At 32.0% G+C, this 18334-nt stretch overlaps 6 protein-coding genes, 1 non-coding gene and 1 pseudogene across 9 annotated transcripts; 2 read left to right on the top strand and 6 right to left on the bottom strand.

Moving 5' to 3' along the window:
* Positions 1-1613: 1613 nt before the first annotated feature.
* On the bottom strand, positions 1614-2794 carry sru-30 (Serpentine Receptor, class U; the record flags this gene model as incomplete). The annotated part of the gene is made up of 4 exons (NM_073132.2): positions 2550-2794; positions 2293-2502; positions 1876-2241; positions 1614-1826 (listed from the first exon to the last, which is right to left on the bottom strand). The coding sequence occupies exons 1-4, from the start codon at positions 2781-2783 to the stop codon at positions 1614-1616; spliced, it is 1023 nt and encodes a 340-aa protein (NP_505533.1). The 5' UTR covers positions 2784-2794.
* Positions 2795-3817: 1023 nt separating this feature from the next.
* Positions 3818-5167, bottom strand: sru-29 (Serpentine Receptor, class U). Its single transcript, NM_073131.2, has 4 exons — positions 4939-5167; positions 4680-4889; positions 4265-4633; positions 3818-4217 (listed from the first exon to the last, which is right to left on the bottom strand). The coding sequence occupies exons 1-4, from the start codon at positions 5158-5160 to the stop codon at positions 4002-4004; spliced, it is 1017 nt and encodes a 338-aa protein (NP_505532.1). The 5' UTR covers positions 5161-5167; the 3' UTR covers positions 3818-4001.
* A 2019-nt stretch (positions 5168-7186) lies between these two features.
* Positions 7187-8986, bottom strand: sru-33 (annotated as a pseudogene). The gene is made up of 4 exons: positions 8756-8986; positions 8457-8709; positions 7656-7817; positions 7187-7593 (listed from the first exon to the last, which is right to left on the bottom strand). Coding segments are annotated over exons 1-4 (1053 nt in total).
* Positions 8987-10020: 1034 nt separating this feature from the next.
* On the bottom strand, positions 10021-11160 carry sru-37 (Serpentine Receptor, class U; the record flags this gene model as incomplete). The annotated part of the gene is made up of 4 exons (NM_073130.1): positions 10021-10321; positions 10368-10471; positions 10517-10672; positions 10720-11160. The coding sequence occupies 4 exons, from the start codon at positions 11158-11160 to the stop codon at positions 10021-10023; spliced, it is 1002 nt and encodes a 333-aa protein (NP_505531.1).
* An 826-nt stretch (positions 11161-11986) lies between these two features.
* On the bottom strand, positions 11987-13145 carry sru-39 (Serpentine Receptor, class T; the record flags this gene model as incomplete). Of its 2 annotated transcripts, none has more annotated exons than NM_001276917.4 (4): positions 11987-12302; positions 12349-12452; positions 12503-12658; positions 12705-13145. In NM_001276917.4, 4 exons carry the CDS (start codon positions 13143-13145, stop codon positions 12014-12016), a joined length of 990 nt encoding a protein of 329 aa, NP_001263846.1. The 2 variants fall into 2 exon arrangements, with proteins under 2 accessions (NP_001263846.1, NP_505530.1); NM_073129.3 differs by having other exon boundaries at positions 12014-12302; positions 12500-12658.
* Positions 13146-14555: 1410 nt separating this feature from the next.
* F46B6.10 (uncharacterized protein) lies at positions 14556-15454 on the top strand. Its single transcript, NM_073128.2, has 3 exons — positions 14556-14709; positions 14785-14906; positions 15014-15454. Exons 1-3 carry the CDS (start codon positions 14593-14595, stop codon positions 15156-15158), a joined length of 384 nt encoding a protein of 127 aa, NP_505529.1. The 5' UTR covers positions 14556-14592; the 3' UTR covers positions 15159-15454.
* A 1667-nt stretch (positions 15455-17121) lies between these two features.
* On the bottom strand, positions 17122-17142 carry 21ur-14905. Its single transcript, NR_069231.1, has one exon.
* Positions 17143-17444: 302 nt separating this feature from the next.
* Positions 17445-17733, top strand: F46B6.13 (FIP (Fungus-Induced Protein) Related). The gene is made up of 2 exons (NM_001028763.5): positions 17445-17487; positions 17534-17733. The coding sequence occupies exons 1-2, from the start codon at positions 17458-17460 to the stop codon at positions 17693-17695; spliced, it is 192 nt and encodes a 63-aa protein (NP_001023934.1). The 5' UTR covers positions 17445-17457; the 3' UTR covers positions 17696-17733.
* Positions 17734-18334: the final 601 nt, after the last annotated feature.

Below are 18334 nucleotides of genomic sequence, written 5' to 3'. Positions count from 1 at the left end.
AGGAATTGAAGAAATGGTAGGAAGAAGGAATTGAAGAAGGAAAAAGCGTAGGTGGAAAAGTGTGAACAGTATAAATGCGCATTTAATTGTTACAAAATTAAATAGTAAAATTTGATTCAAATAAGAAGATTTGAACTTGGAAAAGTCAAAGTGGCTGAAGTGGAAAGAAGCTGAATTTAAGCAAACGGAAAAAAAATCTGGAGAAAAATCATGTTACCTCATGATTGAGCATTTAAATTATCTTTTTTTGAAAATCTAGGAAATCAGGGAAAATTTAAAGATTAATCTTTACTTATACCGCCTACTATTCTTATTTAGTTCAATAGTCCGTGAGAGGCTGTTATTCCGAAAAATAATTTAACTGTCTAGACTATCGTAGCCTTGTTGAACTTTTTTAGAGCAATTCAATTTTATTAACAAAAATTTCTTAGAATAGTTCTATTATTAGTAATGTCAGGAAACGATTGCCATTTAAAAATATATCAAAACTTGTTTTTTGGTCTGCAGTAAAGCATATTGATAGTCCAGGCCTTGATAGTTTTGGAAAATTTTACTTGAAGTCAATTTTGCAATGAGGAAGAAATGAAAACAATTGGAAAAAAAGCAAATTTTATAATGATTTATATCTGGAAAACAATTTTTAAATTCAAGAGAATTAAGGATCTGTTTTTACCACAAAAATAATTAATGTTTTTGTTCAGGTAGTTCAATTTTCCAGACACAAATTGGTTTTCATAATTTCAAACTGACTATGAGATGTAGGCAAGAAAGATCTTGTCGGCCAACTTTTTTGTAATGAGAAGATGACTGGAAAATAGTACAAAAGCATAAAAAAGCCGAGAGTATTTGTCAGTATTCAAAAGAACAAAAAAGCATAGGCCGAACATAATCTTTAATAATGATAATAATAATAAAAAACCGTTGATAAAAATGGCATTTGATTTTCTGCGCCAGAAATCAAAACAACGCCCAGGCAACATAATTATTGAATCAAAAAAAAATTAAACTATGAATTTCATATTATATCTACGATCATGATAGCATTTACCATAATTGTTCTTTTAGGTCTGAATTTTCTGACTCAATCCCAGACGCTCGGTGAAAGAGCAATTTTCGTGTAGTCTGGTCGATTCCTTGACATAATTAAAGCTTTGTGTGAAAATGATGCAGACTGTGGATAGTTCTAAACATTAAACAGGGTTCATACAGAATACTGTTAGGGAAAAAAATATGAATTTATAAATGCATTACCCAGGCCTGGGTTGTAGACAAATATAATTATTACAATTTTTGACGTGTGAAAATAACAAATTTCCAAATAGAACTACATTTATTTTTAGAATGTCGAAACAACACAGTACGGAAATAAAAGCTTATCATTCAGCAGAACTCAAGCACATCTTCACTACCAAATTTACTGGATATGAGTCTTACAAATGATTTGTTTTCAAAAGTCCCTGCTCCCAAAATAATTGTTTTTTTTTCATAGGAAAAAACTATATACTGGTTAAATATATTTATATTTCACATTTATGGATAAACATAAAGTGCAACGTGTCAATTATAGGATTTAATAGACCGGTGGAACTGAAGATAATATAAAATTTAAAAACTCAAAACTTTTGTGACGAACGTCTTGGAGTATTGCTGCCACTATTCCATATTGACGACCCCTGATTCGTGTTCATTCTTGCAATTTTATTTCGAAGAAATAATGGATGAGTGAAAAATAGTACCCATGGCATCATTAATGTTTCATAGTCATTTCCAATGACTCGCAGGAATAAGACTCGTGGCCAATTATTACGGTCAAATAGAAAGGTATACTGAAAATGCTTTTAATTAAAAAAAAACATCTTTAGAGCTTTCTCTTACCGAAACTATAGAGTTCGTGATGTAAGGAATTATACAAGAAGCCATTGTCAGTGTTAAAGAGAGTTCAGCTTTTCTGCTGAGTTTTCTTGTTTGATTTGAAGTGTTGGAAGTGGTTTTTCGAATTTTGAAAAACATGTATGCTGACAATGAATAATGACCAATAAACGTAAAATTTGAAAGAGAAAGGTGCACGATGACATTGATCTTGGCAAAAAAATCGCTTTCGAAGACAATAATTGCGCCGAAATTGAATGGGGGTCCGAGTTGTTTACAATAACCAGTAGCCGGTAGACTGATAAGCGATAGGGAAAATGGAACAATTATGATAAACGGAAAAACGAAGCGGCGCATTAGTAGACGACAATACTGAAAGTAAGATCCAATAAAAAATAATTCCCAAGTTTCAGAATTGCTAACCTTTCCGTGATTATGTGGTGACAAAATCATTACAAGTCTAATCAAACTAGCCAAAAAGGGGCTAGAAAGAGTTCCGTAATCTCCGAAATAAGCAAACGTAACAATGAGAGTATGGGGCCAGCCGGGTTGTGTGCCTGCACACCATGAAGTTACTAGCCCAGATGATGGTAGATTCAAGTGAACATAATCGCCAATGAAGAACAAAATATTCTGAAAAAAATATGGAATTATTGACGAGGCTCTTGACAAAATCTTACAAAAAAGAAATAAAACATAATTGTAACAAAAATATTTGGATCCATGGAAGCTGTGTTCATCATCATTTTAGCTGTTCGATATTTCATTAGAATTACAATCATTATGACAGACGTTGGAATAATATAAATGAATGGAACAAACGCTTGCATAGTTGTAAAATTAATATTTGTTGCATATGACATGTATGCAGGCATTCCATGAATCGACTGATTTGCGGGGAATAAGGTGACCATGTTTAGCTAAAAATTTATTTTATTGAGCGGTTTAATCATGCCGGAATGACTAATTAATTTAACAATAATAGAACGATTGAACTAACTTGAAAAACTGCAAATCTAAAAAAAATTTGATTCCGATCTAGGTAAATCAGACATCAACATAAAACCTTGTCAGAAGATCCCACAACGGCTTTGAGCAAACAGAAATTATCTTAAAAGAACAGGGAAATGATCAACTAGGTACGATAATCAGTCCCTAGAGGTGTCTGGAGTGTGTAAAATTGAAGGAAAATCATTTTGAGACAGAAATCGTCTGACAATGTATGCTCTTTATTGGAAAATTTTACGAATTGGTCTCTGATTTCACAAATTATTTCTGATGGTATTTGAAAATAAGTAGAGATTACTTAAATATTTATGCTCAATATCGAGTTTATTTAGAGCTTGTTGATCTAACGAAATCTCATTTCAAGGGTTGTGCAGTTATAATTGGTGCAAAAGTGTGTAGCTCAAGAAAACCAAGGACAGAATAACCTTTACTATTCGTTTCCGCTTTTTCAGAGCTCAACCAGATATTAAAACGTGTTGGATTGAAAATAGAGTTGATATGAAAAATAATATATCTGCGAAAACCGATAAAATAAACATTTGTAAGGTCAATAAAATTTAAGAAATTGCTAATAAGCTACACTTTTTTAAGCTTTCACATATAATTATGCATTTATCAATAATCTCGTTTTATTTTCTGAAAATAAAAACATCACATTTTGCAAGAAAACCTCAAAGATTTGTATTTTCGGATATAGTAGATATTTTCGGCATTTGGAAGTAACTTTCTGGCAGCAACTTGGCAACCGAAAAAGATACTTCTCAAATAGGTTGCAGAGTTACATTAGGCTGTCAATGTTATAAATGAAGTTGCCATTTTCTCTTATATACTTATATATGTACTTCTAACTAGGCAAGATTTTTAACACTTCATGCTTTTTATGTTTGCAAAGAAAAATTATACATATGTTAATGAATTGTTTGCATATTTATTAAAACGAATTGGATATAAGTTCAAACAACTAAAACAGATCAAACGATATTAAGGCAGATATTTCGTGCAAGTCGATCCAAAAATTGAAATTAGTATATGTGTAATAACAACGTTTTCCAAAAGTTCAGATAATCAAACATAAATATTATGTTAAAACTTCTGAACAAAAAACTGATTAGAATTTTGAAAAATCAGAACATTTTCGAACTCCTTGATTGACTTGTGTTTTTGTTAGTAGAGACCAATGCATTGGATACAGTTCCAGGGCTCACGGTAGTTTTCTTTTGGCGGAACATTGGATGTGTTAGATAAAGAACCCATGGCATCATAACTGTCTCATAGTCATTTCCGATTGGACGAATGAACAATATTTGATACCAATATGGGCGGTTGATTAGGAATGTAGTCTTCAAAAACAAATTATATTGTTGCAGAGTTTTGAAAAATCGCTTACCGAACAAATTCCATTTGTAATGAAAGGTACAATACTTGAAACAACTGCCAGGAATAAGGAATATTCAGCTTTCCTCGTCAATTCCTTTGTTCTCTCCGAAGTCGTATTGTTCTGAGTCATCCGTAGCTTATAAAACATGAATATTGTCATTCCAGCGTTTGCACAGAAAATTGAACTCGAAAATGACAGATGAATAATAGCATTCAACTTTGCATATTCCTCTCCTTCGTACAAAATTATGGAGCCAAATGTGAATGGAGGATTGAGCTGCTTGCAGAATCCTACTGTAGTAACATTGAAAAGTGACAATGCTAATGGGACGATAAATAGAAATGGAATAGCAAATCTATACATAATAAGACGGCAATACTGAAACAAAATAATTTATTTCGTAATCTAAATTAAAACAATTTACCCTCTCATTGTGTCTTGGAGAAACCATAATTGTCATTCTCATCAAGCAAACCATAAATGGACAAATCATGACTCCATAGTTACTGGCATAGACAAAAACTATGAATGCTGCGAATAGACGATTCGGTTGAATATCTGCGCACCAAGATGTGACATATCCAGTAGTTGGGAGATTTAGATGAAAATAGTCAGCAACAAAAAACAATATGTTCTGAAGTTTTTGGATATCGTTTTACGATTTTGATTGTACTTCAACTCACGAATAGAAAATAGAACATAATGAATGCAAAGATATTATGATCCATTGTTGCCGAATTTAAAGTAGCTTTAGCTTTTCGATACTTCACAAGAATTGCTATCATAATCACAGTGGTAGGTAGAATATATAAAAATGGGAGAATTCCTTGAAACGTAGTGAAGTTGAAGACGGGAGAGAAATCTCGATACATTTGTAGTCCGTATATCGAATCATTAGCAGGCATTTTCAGTGGTTGAGCCATTCTAAATTTTCGGATATTTCGAGGAGAAGTTAAGAGTGAACAAGGAATAAGTGAATTCTAAGAACTGCAACAGCTGTAAAAAGCTCTAACGACAAGGTTGAGAATGAGTAATTTGATTCTATTTAGATCAGAAAGTTCTATAGACAAAGAGATCAAAATGTCATATGAATTATAACGCTTTTGGAACAAAGTATTAATTTTAAAGAGTAATTTCTTCCATCAATGATCATATATGACAACCGAGATCCCACGTTTCGGGAAATTATTATAAGATTTTTAGATAAAAATAGTATATTATTAAAGTGCGATCGATTTGATTAATGAGAATACTTTTGTTTTGTCTGCATTGATGAAAAACCACAGTAAGTAAAAAATTCTATGACGCAAAAGTAGAAAGAAACTTAACAGAAGCAAACCGTTCTTGAAATGTTTTAATAGCTTTATACATATTTTAGAGAGCTCATAAAATTTTTCAAAAAACGTTAATAGGATTACTGGAAAATGATGAGCTTCTAGTCAATGTATTCAATGTGGCATAAATATTGAAAATCTTTTCATACTCAACATTAAGAAAGAATGGTATATTCATAACCAAGAAAAACTGATACCAAGAAAAAAACAATTTTTTCGAACTCCAAAAAAAATTCGGGTAAACTTTTTTAAAACTAAAACAGCGTTCAACATATTTCTTACAAAATTAGCCTCTCCTAAACAAGTTACAGCGTTTTCATTTTTCTTTTTTTTTAATTTTCTTGTCTTATTTCTCTATAGATTGGTTCAGAATTTTCATATGAAACGCAATTTACAAAAATTAGCAGGAAAAACATAAACATAAAAACATGTGGAACAAAAATAATTTAGGTTTTCGTAGCGGGAACACTTGTTTTTGCAATTCAAAACAACCAGAAGTTCAGCAACAATTTAGAATAGTGATGAACGAAAATGCGTATTTCAAAGTGTATGATACAGAAAATAATAGTAATAGGGCATACGCTGTGTCTAGCACATTTCTGATCCGAATGACGTTGTGCTGAAGTGATGGAAGAGGGATGATTTGATTTGAAAATTTTGCAATCACCAGATCAAAAGAATCAAACTGGGTATGCAATATAATTTCTATAGATAGCTTTTCAAGTAGTGTGATCATGAACGTATCTAATTGTAAGAGACTCATCAATTTTAGAATTTATCCAAGTTTGCTTAACTTTTGAGCAAGTATAACATTCAATGGCATGATAAATTAGGTTATGGGTAGGATATACCGTATTTCCTTTATTAGTCGTGCAGTCTCTAATATTCTGAATAAATTGAACCTAAAACCGTCCAAATAATTGATGAAATATTGGAAAAGTATGTATTTTTCCTTGGTTAAACTATATCAAACTAAGTTTTCTACAAAAAATTTACTACTTTCGAAAGATATTGGAAAATTAGTCTCTATTTATATTTATTTATTTCTCCTCATCTACGACGTTCTACAAAAAGTATAGAAAAGTACTTTGAATTAGAAAAAAAAAGTTCTGTAGAGCTATAGAGGTCCGTAAATGTTCTCCCAAAGTAGATGTTTGCACATGGTTTAGGTTTTTCAGAATTTTTTTGAATTTTTTTTACGTTTTCTTGTGATCAAAAACTTAAAGGAGCGGTGATTGTGACGTAGTGATGTTTTTTGTTGATATTTTACTTACAAAAGCTAAACCTTTAGATAAAACTTGAACCAGGTAATTATTTTGATTTCAGAACACTGATTATTGAGCATTGAATTGGATGCTCACTAAAAATTATTCAAAAACAATTATAAATCACCAAAAATAAATTATTATCGTCTGTTTTTCCAATGAATTTTTTAGATGGGTTTTGGATTAAATCTAAAAATTGAGTGAAGAAAATGTCGCACACTGAGGTTTATTTCGTAGAACTAAATGGTACATGACAATTACATGTAAATTACGTATTCCTTCAAAAATGATTCATTTGATAATATCTAATGATGAAGTCAGAAAGTAAATGTCGTCAGAAAGCACTCCTCTGGGACACCATCTGTGCACATATTATTCTTCGGATCTGTACAGAGTAGTCATTCCTCTCACGAAAAATTGGATGAGTGAAATAAAGTATCCATGGCATCATGACTGTCTCAAAATCATTCCCAATTGGACGGAGAATTGTGAAATAACATAAATATTCTGGTGTCCATATAGTTGTCACACAAACTATGGTATTTGTGACAAATGGGACAGCTGCTGAAATCAGTGTTACGGATATCGAAACTTCAGCCTTTTTCGCAAGTTTTCTGGTGTGACTAGATGCATTATGGATTGTTCCGGTCCGTAAATAACATGACATTACAAATGAGAGAATCGCCGAAAAAGTCCAACAAATTATAGAAAGGGCAAGAATGAAGTAAGAGTTGCGCAGCTGAAATTTATTGTTCCGTTTTTACATACTTCCGGGTACATTCCCAAAAGTTTTTTCCTTACCCCGAGCCATCCACCTGTGTAGTAAATATCAATTGCACCAAAGAGAAACGGACTTCCCAATTGCCTACAGTATCCCGTTGATGGGACCATAAAACTGACACAAAATAATGGAACAAAAACAAGAAGAGGAAAAACCACCCATTTCATAATTTTTGTGCGAATCTAGAAATTCAAATTTTCAAATCTTCAATGTTTTTAAGGTAGCGCAGTACTAGGAACATTAGGGTTCTTTTTTATTCAACTTTCGTTGTATTACTGAAATAAATTAACTTTTACCAATGTCTCAACGTGTTGTTATGAAACACTGTAATTTTCATGTGATTTTAAGAATTAGTTTTCATGTAGACAGTAGCTAGTGAAAATAATTAAAATAATTTGGGGTATTTTCGAGGCATTTAATCAACTTCCCTGGTACCAGAAAGCAGTTAGTTGTTTTTTCTACATTTTCTGTTCAAAAACTATAGGCACAACAGCAAAACATCACAAACACAAAATCATCTAGAAAACGAAAAGATGTTTTAAAACTTATGAAAAAATTGCAAAACAAGAAGTAATTTCTAACATACAACATGTATTTTTTTCTACATTTTCTGTACAATTCTTAATTTGAGTTAAAGAAAAAAGAGTGTTGTGTCAACCTTGCTAATTAGCCTCTCTACTACTATGAATGTGCACAAACAAATGTCGTATATTTGACGTTTCAGAATAAATATGTTATTTTTTTTAATTTCAGATGTTTTTCTTGGTTTTTGTAGCTTGGATAATTGCAAAATATTAAGTTTCATAAATTGGAAAAATCACTTTTTCAATTCTTTTGTGTTGCATCCATTCTATTTTCACTCGCATTAACATTGTTATAAGCACTCCGCAGAAGGGTGAGTCTAATTATTGAAACCAAAAAGGGGAGAATCAAAATACAGTAGTTCAAAAAATCGGCCACCAATATAAGCAGTGTGAATGAATAATTTGGTTGCAACTTCGCACACCAAGAAGTGATCAATCCAGAAGATGGTAGGTTGAAACGAAATAGATCCGAAAAGAAAAAAGCAATATTCTAAAATGTAGAAATTGCTCGAGGAAGCGAAATAATTGAAACCTACCGTTATGAAATAGCACATCAACAATGAGAATAAATGCCCATCAAGTGTTAATTTAGTAAGATTTGCGGGTTGAGTTTGATAGCCTTTGAATATTTTCCACATTACTACAATTGTTGGAACGATGTAACAAAATGGTGCAATTGGAAAAAGTAGAGAAAAATTGAGTTCAAACTCGAAATTGATATAAATCAAATTTCCGTGTATTGAATCTTTCGCGCTCGATTCGCTCATTATCCTGAAAAAAAAATCAAAAATAATTATTATTTAATGTGAAAAGAAAAGCTCCCCTTAGAAAAACTCTACCTCCCTAAAAATTTAAGAGCAAGCGAAAAGAAAGAAAGTCGTAAATATCAGAACGCGAGAAAACAGGGGGTCTGAAGAAATAAATTGCTTACGGATTTAGTTTTTAATTAAAGAGAATGTATCGGAAAAGTAGCAGGTTTTTGTTTTCAAGAAAACTTAAAATCCCAAAAAGTAAGGTAGTATGTTATTCAAATTTAAAATGATACCAACAACATATAAGATGATTTATAGGCACCTAATTAGATAATATTTTGCAAGAATTCAAAGCTTGTTAGTGAAAAAAAAAACCCGGCTTTAAAAATTCGGAATTACAAAGTTTTGTTTGAAAAAATGGAACTCCGAAAATGAAATATTTTTTTAAAACTTTTTTTTTAACTTCATAATCCTTTAAAAATATAAGTTTAATAATAGGTCAAATGGAAATAAAAACATTGTTAATATGGAATTTTTTAATTATGGTTACCCTACATTTTGTGTGTACATAAAAATCCAGTACGTGTTAGTGGCATTTCGTGAATTCAAAATCATGGCTGTACTGCTTCTAGAGATCATTAAAAATTTAAAAAAAACGTTGATTTTCAGCTGAATTGAAATATTGCCAATCGAATCACGAGACACATCTTTTAGGCTCACAGAAAAATAACGAAGAAAAAAGAAAAGAAATGTGCAGGTGAATTTGTTTTCAGTGACTATTAGATTCAATATATTGTTACCAATTTGAATCAACTTACACGATTTTAACGAAAATTTGACAATATTTTGAGAAAACGGTGAGTTCTGGAAATGATCACAACATACACATGATACCACAAAATAATGCTTTCCGGAAAGATAAACTTTTTTCTGTGAAAATTTTTTAATTTGATTATGAAAAGATTGCGACAAAAAAGTTCTATAAAATATCAATTTGTAAATTAGAAAATGTGTTTCACTCTCTTCAAAAAATTAAATATTTATTCAAATTAAAAATGTGCAGAGATGCTTCGTTTTGGACTAACATCACATACAACTTTGATATTATTTTTAGGTTGCTCTTTCTTTTTGAAAATGTGGTGGGTAAAATAAAAATAACATGATACAAAATGGGCCCGAGCATCTAAACAAATGCACCGAGAGAGAAAAATATAAGGATAAGCACTTGGTGCAAAAAGATTGACAAAGGATAGAGTTGCAGGTACCACGACTGGGAGAAGAATCAGAATCATTGTTGCTGTCAACACTTTTTCAGATTTTAGATCTGTTTTTCGGTGTAGCTCGGAACTTCTGAAATTTTAAAATTTTAACTTGAGCAAATGCAATTGACACTAACATTTTCCGTTTTTGCAAAAGTTTGAAGAACATCAAAATTGCAGTGACAATAATTAAAATAATCGAAGCGTTTGAAAACATTGAGTAGAATATTGTGTAAATTCTCTGAAAAATTTATAATTTAAGCGTTTTATCAAATCAAATGCTTACCATATCTCTTGTCAATGCCGTGATAACAATAGCTCCAAACGGAAAAGGTTTGTCCATTTGATAGCAGGAAGTTGTGGAAAAGAAATGAGGAATTCCGAAGCAATGACCAATTATTATAAGACTTGGAGCGATTATGTCAAACACCTTGGATATTGTCTAAATGTCTTTTTATTATTTTTAAAAATGGACCGTGCAAAACATACATCCTTTTGATACTCAGCAGCATACAAAAGTGCAACTCTTTGAACACAAAATGCCAGAGTCATTAAATGAGATGTATAAACAACTCCAATAAATAGTAAAGATAATATTTTAAGAATTAATACAGGTTTTGACTCTGCACAATACGCTGTGAAAATCGATGTCAATGGAATTCGAACAATTAAAAAATCAATGAAAACATGAAATTCTTTCCACAGTTGCATCAAAAGAAATATTCTAAAAACATCCGGTCTCAATACTTTTTTCATTTCGTTGCAATGTTTATGTTTCAAATAGAAAATACACATTTTCACAGTGATCCAAAACGAAAAAATACCGTAGATAGCTGTGACAGCAGCAAAAATAGTCAAAAAATTGAATGTGTATTCAAAATTGAAATATTCCGGTTGAAAATCGATCGCCTTAAATCCATAGACAGACATCTCAAAAATAGATCACCGAACAATAACACCAGGATAGAAAAGAATTGGGGAGGAATTGTTTTGGAGCCAATTCAAAAGTTAATTTACTGATTTTTGTGTTATTCTTTAACAAATATGGCATCAATAATCACCAAATAATATAACTCTAATTTATGGAGCAGACATAAATACTTTATGGAAAACTTGATTTAATTATGACTCATTTGAAAACTTCCAAAACAAAGAAATGACAAATCAAGCAAGAAGTGGGCATTGGGATCTTATACGCCTACACAGATATGATACTGAAAAAAGTATACAGGTTCCAAATTGTTTGTAGTTGCTTTAAAATTGATAATGAATAAATGTTCAAAGCAAGCAGTCTAGTGACTCTCGACTTTGATTTTACTTAACTTTGATTTTCAAATAGTCACGTTTGGTTATAATTGTTTCTTTGAATTTTCAAAAATTTGTTAGATGAAAAACCATGTATTCCAGGAGATCCTGAATGCTCACTCTACCTTTTGCAGCCAAAAGGCAAGACTTTCTGACTATCCTGCGAGTTTTCATGAAAATTTATTTTCCTTTAATGGTGTTCATTGAACAATATATATTACACGAATTGCGGTAAATTGCTTAGCAAGCAATGCGTTCCATGAAGTAAAGTTTTGAAACGTTTCCCCGAAAACTTAAAGAAAAAAATTGGACAACGTTTTTAACTTTTTCACTTCACTTTTTGTGATATGAATGCACTATAAAAACTAGTATCCAGAAAATTATTATCACATTAAAAACTTGTGCTTTGAAATTTTTGAACCCAAAAAAAATATTTTTTCATCCGAAAAAAGACAAATTCAAAATAATTTATTACACATTAAAAATATGTTGACACTGTTCGAATAGTGCTGTCGTTTCGAATTTTAGTACTACGGTTTTTCTTTTTAAAAATGTAATGCGTATAATAGAAATAACAAGAAACAATATGAGCTCGGACATCCAATGCAATGCAACGCAGGAGAAACATATAAGCATATAAATTTGAAGAAAAAAGATTTGCAATTGACAGAATTGATGGAACCACAACAGGGAGAAGAATTAGAATCATTGTAGCTGTTAATACTTTTTCTGATTTTAAATCTACTGGTCGGCGCAACTCGGAAGTTCTGGAAAAGTTTTGTGTAAAATTTATTATAAGGAATTTTAACTTACATCTTCCGTTTATGATACAGCTTTACAAACATCATGATTGTCAATATAATCGTCAGTGTTATATTTGTATTAGAAAAAATTGAGTAAATAATAGTGTAAGTTTTCTGAAAAAATACTTGCATTACGATTAACTTTTGGATTTTCTATGAACCACCATATCCCGGCGTAGAGCTGTGATTACAATTGCTCCAAATGGAAATGGTTCGTCCATTTGATAACAAGAGCTTGATGCAAAAAAGAACGGTATTCCAAAACCATGCCCAACAAATATAATGAGAGGGTTGACAATATCAAATATTTTTGCAATTTTCTGAAAATGAAATGAATTAACACTAGAGGTTCATGAGTTGACATACATCTTTGTGATATTCATGAGCATATAATAATGCAACTCTCTGAATGCAAAACGCAAGAGTTAATGAATGAGATGTATATACAACTCCTGTGAACATCAATGATAATATTTTTAAAAGTAGAACTGGCTTCGATTGATAGCAATAACTGGTAAATAATGATGTAAGTGGAATTCGAACTATCAGAAAATCCATCAAAACATGAAATTCTTTCCATACTTGCATCAAAAGAAACAATCGAAAAACATCAAGACGAAGTCCTCTTTTCACTTCTTCGTTATTTTTATTGTTCAAATAAAAAATGCACATTTTTAGTGTAATCCAAAACGAAAACAGTGTATATGTACAAGTGACTGCTGCGAAAACAGTCCAAACATTGAATGAATATGTAAAATTGGAATATTCAGTCTTATTATCAATTGGTATATGTCCATAAACAGACATGTTGGAAGTTATTCGAAGAATGAAAAGTGTGGTTGACGTATGTCTACTGAAAGTAGGCGCTTTAATTGCCAGCTATTCATAAAATTTCATTGAGCAGTACGTGTATTGGCAAAAGATCAATTTTTAAACTTGCATCTTTTATACTTACATATATACCGGATTATTTAGGTGCTAAGGTCATGTATTTCGGGAAATTCGTAGTACATGCGAAAGATGTGAAAAAGTGTAAAATAAGAAGTCTTGTCTGGTCTCCTGTTTCTGGAATGTGGATAATAGCAGAAAATGAGTGAAATTGAATTCACTTATAAGAATTAAAAGTGTTTACGCGTTTTTATTCAAGTGACGAATGATTGTTCCTGGTAAATGAAATTATGGACTAGCAAAGCAAGTATTTCAGCTGAATATTCGACAGCCAGTTGGAGCCTTCGATATTTGAAAGAAAACCTTAATAATTGGTGACCGCAAAAATTAACTGCAGAAGAGTTTGCTTTTTTGGAACATCGGAAAAAAAAGTTTTTCATCAGAATCAATTATTGTCGATTTTCGATTGCAAGATATTCTAAAAGATTAGCAACAGTTTGAGGTGTTTTCTAGAATTTTTATATTTCGAAAAAACCTAAATTTTTAAATAGAATTCGGCGAACAAAGTTTCAGATTTTTTCAACATAGCTCAAAACGCTCTTTCGCAGGTTTTTGGTAAGTGATTTCAATGGTTTTTCCTTCAAATAACTAGTTTTTTTCTGGATTTTCATGTTTAAACTAAAGTACTATTCTTGTTTAAAAAACATTTGGGTACAAATATATTGGTAAACTAATGCGACGCCCCAACAAATAATGTTTTTTCCTGCAGAGACAAACAAGTCTGCAAAAAATAAGTTTTTGGGTGCGTTGCTCTAATCTGCGAATCAAATGATTTTTAGTTTGAAGGAAATGCCAGTTGAGTAGAAAATTTCAGACGCAAAAGAAATGGGGAAAAATCGCATGAAAAAATTATACAAAATAAACTATCATATTTCTGACATCTTTCAATGCTTGAGCAAAACGAAAAGAATGATCAGTTGAACTTTTGTGGCCTTCTTGGTCTTCTTAGTCTGACCCAAGTTTGGTTTCTTTCCGCTTGAATTCAGCATTTTCACTTTTTCGATATTGTTTCATTCACAACTTGATGAAGAGTGGTACGAATTAATTATTCTAATGATCAAAAATTGAATTTCTCAGAACTTCTGGAATGTAAATATTTTACGAAAAAAATTATTCTTTTAATGATTGAAAAAATAATTCGCGTAGACATCTGGTCTCTATTTTTTTTTAACTTTGAATCGCGTTTTTCTAAAGTTTGTTTACCGCTAATTAGAACAACGTTTAAAAATGATAAGGTCAATTTATACTAGAAAAATTATTTCTACTTTCTTCATCTGGTCAAGCATACAATTCAACTGTCAACATAATGATCATTATAATTGTTATTTCGATGCTTTTTGCAATATCATGTAATAGCTTTCTCGTTTTTTGTGCAAAATTGAAGAAGGACAAGAAGGCTACTTTAGAGGAAGTCACTCCACGGGTAATTCAATATTGTTTCATAGTTTAGAACTTGAACTTCGCAATTGAATAATTGATAATACCATCCAAATTTCAGGGAACCACACCGCTACCGCAATGTTCAAGACAATCGAGGATTGTTGACAGGGATGACAGAGGTTCAACAAAAACGAAAGGAGGTCGGAGAGGAGTCAAAAGCAGTAAAGAACCAGATTCCACGTGAGTTTTCTGCATTTTTGGGGTGATTGGATAGGCATAAAATGTTGTCACAACTTGTTTTTCTTTCGACTTTACTTGAAATAATTTTTTTAAAGATCATTTTTCAGGGATGATGCTTTCAAAGAAATGGCAAAGCGTTTAGCGAAGAAGGATAAACCTGAGAAAACTGGAGATTCAATTGTTGGAGATGACGACGAAAACCCTCTTGCACAGTTCCAGATGCCTGAACGACCAGTTGTCCCACCAAATTAGGATGGTGCAACATTGGAGAACATTGTTGAGATGGAGAAGAAGCCTGTCTCAAAACAACCAACGATTCGAGCTGTAACTCCATCAGGTGGCCCGAAGACTGCACAGGCGATTTCAGTTGCTCAACCGCCTCCTATTCTTCAAAAGTCCCAGAAATCCATTATCCCCAAGAAAGAAAAAACAATAACCACTGATAAGACGCAATCTGATCCACGTGCCAGAGAGATTGAGAGCACTCAGCATGTGACCAATATGACACTTGAAGATGCAATCGATACTGGGAAAAACGAAAAGGAACCTGCAAAATCCGTGGTAATTTTTTTTAACTGTAAAAGTAGTATACAGTGCGTGCAACTTCTATAGCGCCCCCTATTTTTTTCGTGTTTCGTCACTTTCCCAAACTTTTTTGAGAAAACCATTATAGCCATTCGATTTTAAATGTCAAAAAACCCCCTGCCCGAAATTTTCATGAAAAAATATCAAAGACTACGGTAATTAGGTCAAAAAGTCTGAAAAACGACCGTGCAACTTCTATAGCGCTCCCTCGAATTTTCGCTATTTTTCAATAAAATACCTAGTTTTATGAGATTTCTGAAAAGGATATAGTATTATATATTAAGAAAAATGATCATAAGGTTTCATTTTTCAATTTTCAACAGAAATATATTACGTGAAAACTTCTGGGATCCCAAGAGTGGCCTGAAACGCTTCACTTTGCGTTAGTGGCCAGTTCTCGGCTACCACTGCATGTATTGATACGAAACTTGACCGAAATTTTCATTTTGATTTACTGATAATGTTTCAATAAGTTGTCATAAAATTTGGTCAATATGGGCCAGGTTGACAGACCAAGTTAATAGTAAGTCTAGTAACCAATCAGTTGTTCTATCGATAAAACACATCTGAGGCATGTCAGAGAATGGATGTGCGTCTTTTCTGGTAGACAAGATATCCATTCAATTAACTATTTAAAACAAATTTTGTCCGGATCGAAAAATGTTGGAAAATGATCGGTAAAATTCGAGAAATATCCCTCAAACAAATTAACATGTGCAGAAACACTGGGCGGGTCTGTTTCCCGTGGTTCCGCGCGTTTCATTCGAGATCGAACGACAAAAGAACTGTCGAAGTGTTCAGAGGGGTCACAGAACTTGCATCCGAACTTAATATTTCAAAGTGTTTGTTAAAAACTAAAAATTCACCCAAAAACCTGCGGGCAGTGAACTTGCCCAGTTTTGATGTATGTGCAATTTTTTTAAAGGAGATCTCCTGCATTGGACCAATCATTTTTCAAAAGTTTTTTGTTCGAATAACACTTATAAAAATTTCAACAATGAATATGAAGCTTTTCTACTAGAAATGAACCGCGTCCAATCTCTGGCACGTCGCAAAATTCTGTTCTAGAGAGAAAAACTGATTTCCTCACAATGAGCAGCGCTATCTACCTTACCTATCTCTACCGAATTTAATATCAACCTTTCAAAATATCTTTAGTGAACAAAATTAAATTATTAGTTCAAGTTTCGTAATGAATGCTTTTTTCTTAATATATAATACTATATCCTTTTCAGAAATCTCATAAAACTAGGTATTTTATTGAAAAATAGCGAAAATTCGAGGGAGCGCTATAGAAGTTGCACGGTCGTTTTTCAGACTTTTTGGCCTAATTACCGTAGTCTTTGATATTCTTTCATGAAAATTTCGGACAGGGGGTTTTTTGACATTTGAAATCGAATGGATATAATGGTTTTCTCAAAAAAGTTTGGGAAAGTGACGAAACACGAAAAAAATAGGGGGCGCTATAGAAGTTGCACGCACTGTAGTTTTGATTTCCATCTAGCTTTTTTTATATTTCAGAGAAAAGATCTTGTTTTCTCGACGAAAAAACTGAAAAAGGATGTGAGTTTAACATTGTTGCCTTCAAAATTTGAAATTTAATTTCAGAAATCGAGAAAAAGTAAGAAGGGCACATAATCTCACTGCTTCACCATTTTCAATGTCAATAAAGTTTTATTTCTGAATTATTTGTAATTGTATTTTGCAAAAGAGTGACGTCATTCGATGTACTGAAAATGTTACTTCTTATAAAATAAGGTCATTGTGCATTTCGAAATCAATTGGAATCTTGTTTAACGGTTTTTGGTTTTCAATATTTTTTGAATTGAGTTTCCCATGAAGATCAGGAAAGACGAAGGGAAACAATCCATAAAATGATTGAACTCCGCCTTCAACTATCTAATCCAATTAAACGGCCCCCATAAGAAAGCTTAATATTGTGTTTTCTTTATCATTCGCTTTCAGAATGCTCTTCTTCAACCAGAACCTCCTCTTGGTAAGAATTCCTACTACTTACAGGATTATTATCAATAAATTTTCAGTGTGTGGTTCTTCTGGTGACAATCTTCGCAACTGTATCTGCAAACATCGGTGATGATTTCCTGATTGGAGGAAATGATCAAAATATTGGTGACACCGTCGACGGCTCAAGATACAAGCGTTCACCAAACCCACAAATTGATTACTGGGATATTTGGGGATGAATTCACATTTGATTACGAATAAAGTATGAGCATTTCAATATTATCTTTTTTAACAGTTTTATATTTTAACTAACTGATAATAATTGTACTTCGTAATTGCTTAATTGCTATTTTTCTTGGCTAAAAGTAATTCTAAAATAGACCCGAATACTCTTCTTGCTTCAAGCCGTTAGTCGTATCATATTGGATCTGTCAAAAAATTCCGGTTCAAAAATCATAGTTTTTTGCACTTTCTTTCAACCGAAGCAATGGGAGTTTATGTTATGAAACGTTAGCTTTCATTTAAGCACATTAAAAAATGTTCTGATCATCCAAAATATCTTAACATGAACTCATTTTTCCTCTCGATCTTTCTAATTATTGAAGAATAAATCAATGTCCTCGGTATGCTTTTTTTTTAGATATTTGTATCAATGAATCGGATTCATCTTTTATTCTACAACAAGTGATTTTAATACCTTCTCAGATATACTTCTTCGAACGAGAACTCTCTCAAGTAAGGATAAAGTGTCGTCTTGGTCTAATCAGCATTTAATGTTTTTGAAAATGAGGAAAATGTGTGGAGGATGTTGATTCATTCAACATGTCTGTTTCCGACGTGACTCAAACTTCCGGTTTTTTGCGTTGTTAAATTTTATA

Source organism: Caenorhabditis elegans, chromosome V (genome assembly GCF_000002985.6).
Source record: "Caenorhabditis elegans chromosome V".
Taxonomy (NCBI): domain Eukaryota; kingdom Metazoa; phylum Nematoda; class Chromadorea; order Rhabditida; family Rhabditidae; genus Caenorhabditis; species Caenorhabditis elegans.
This window is presented reverse-complemented; position numbering and strand designations above follow the sequence as displayed.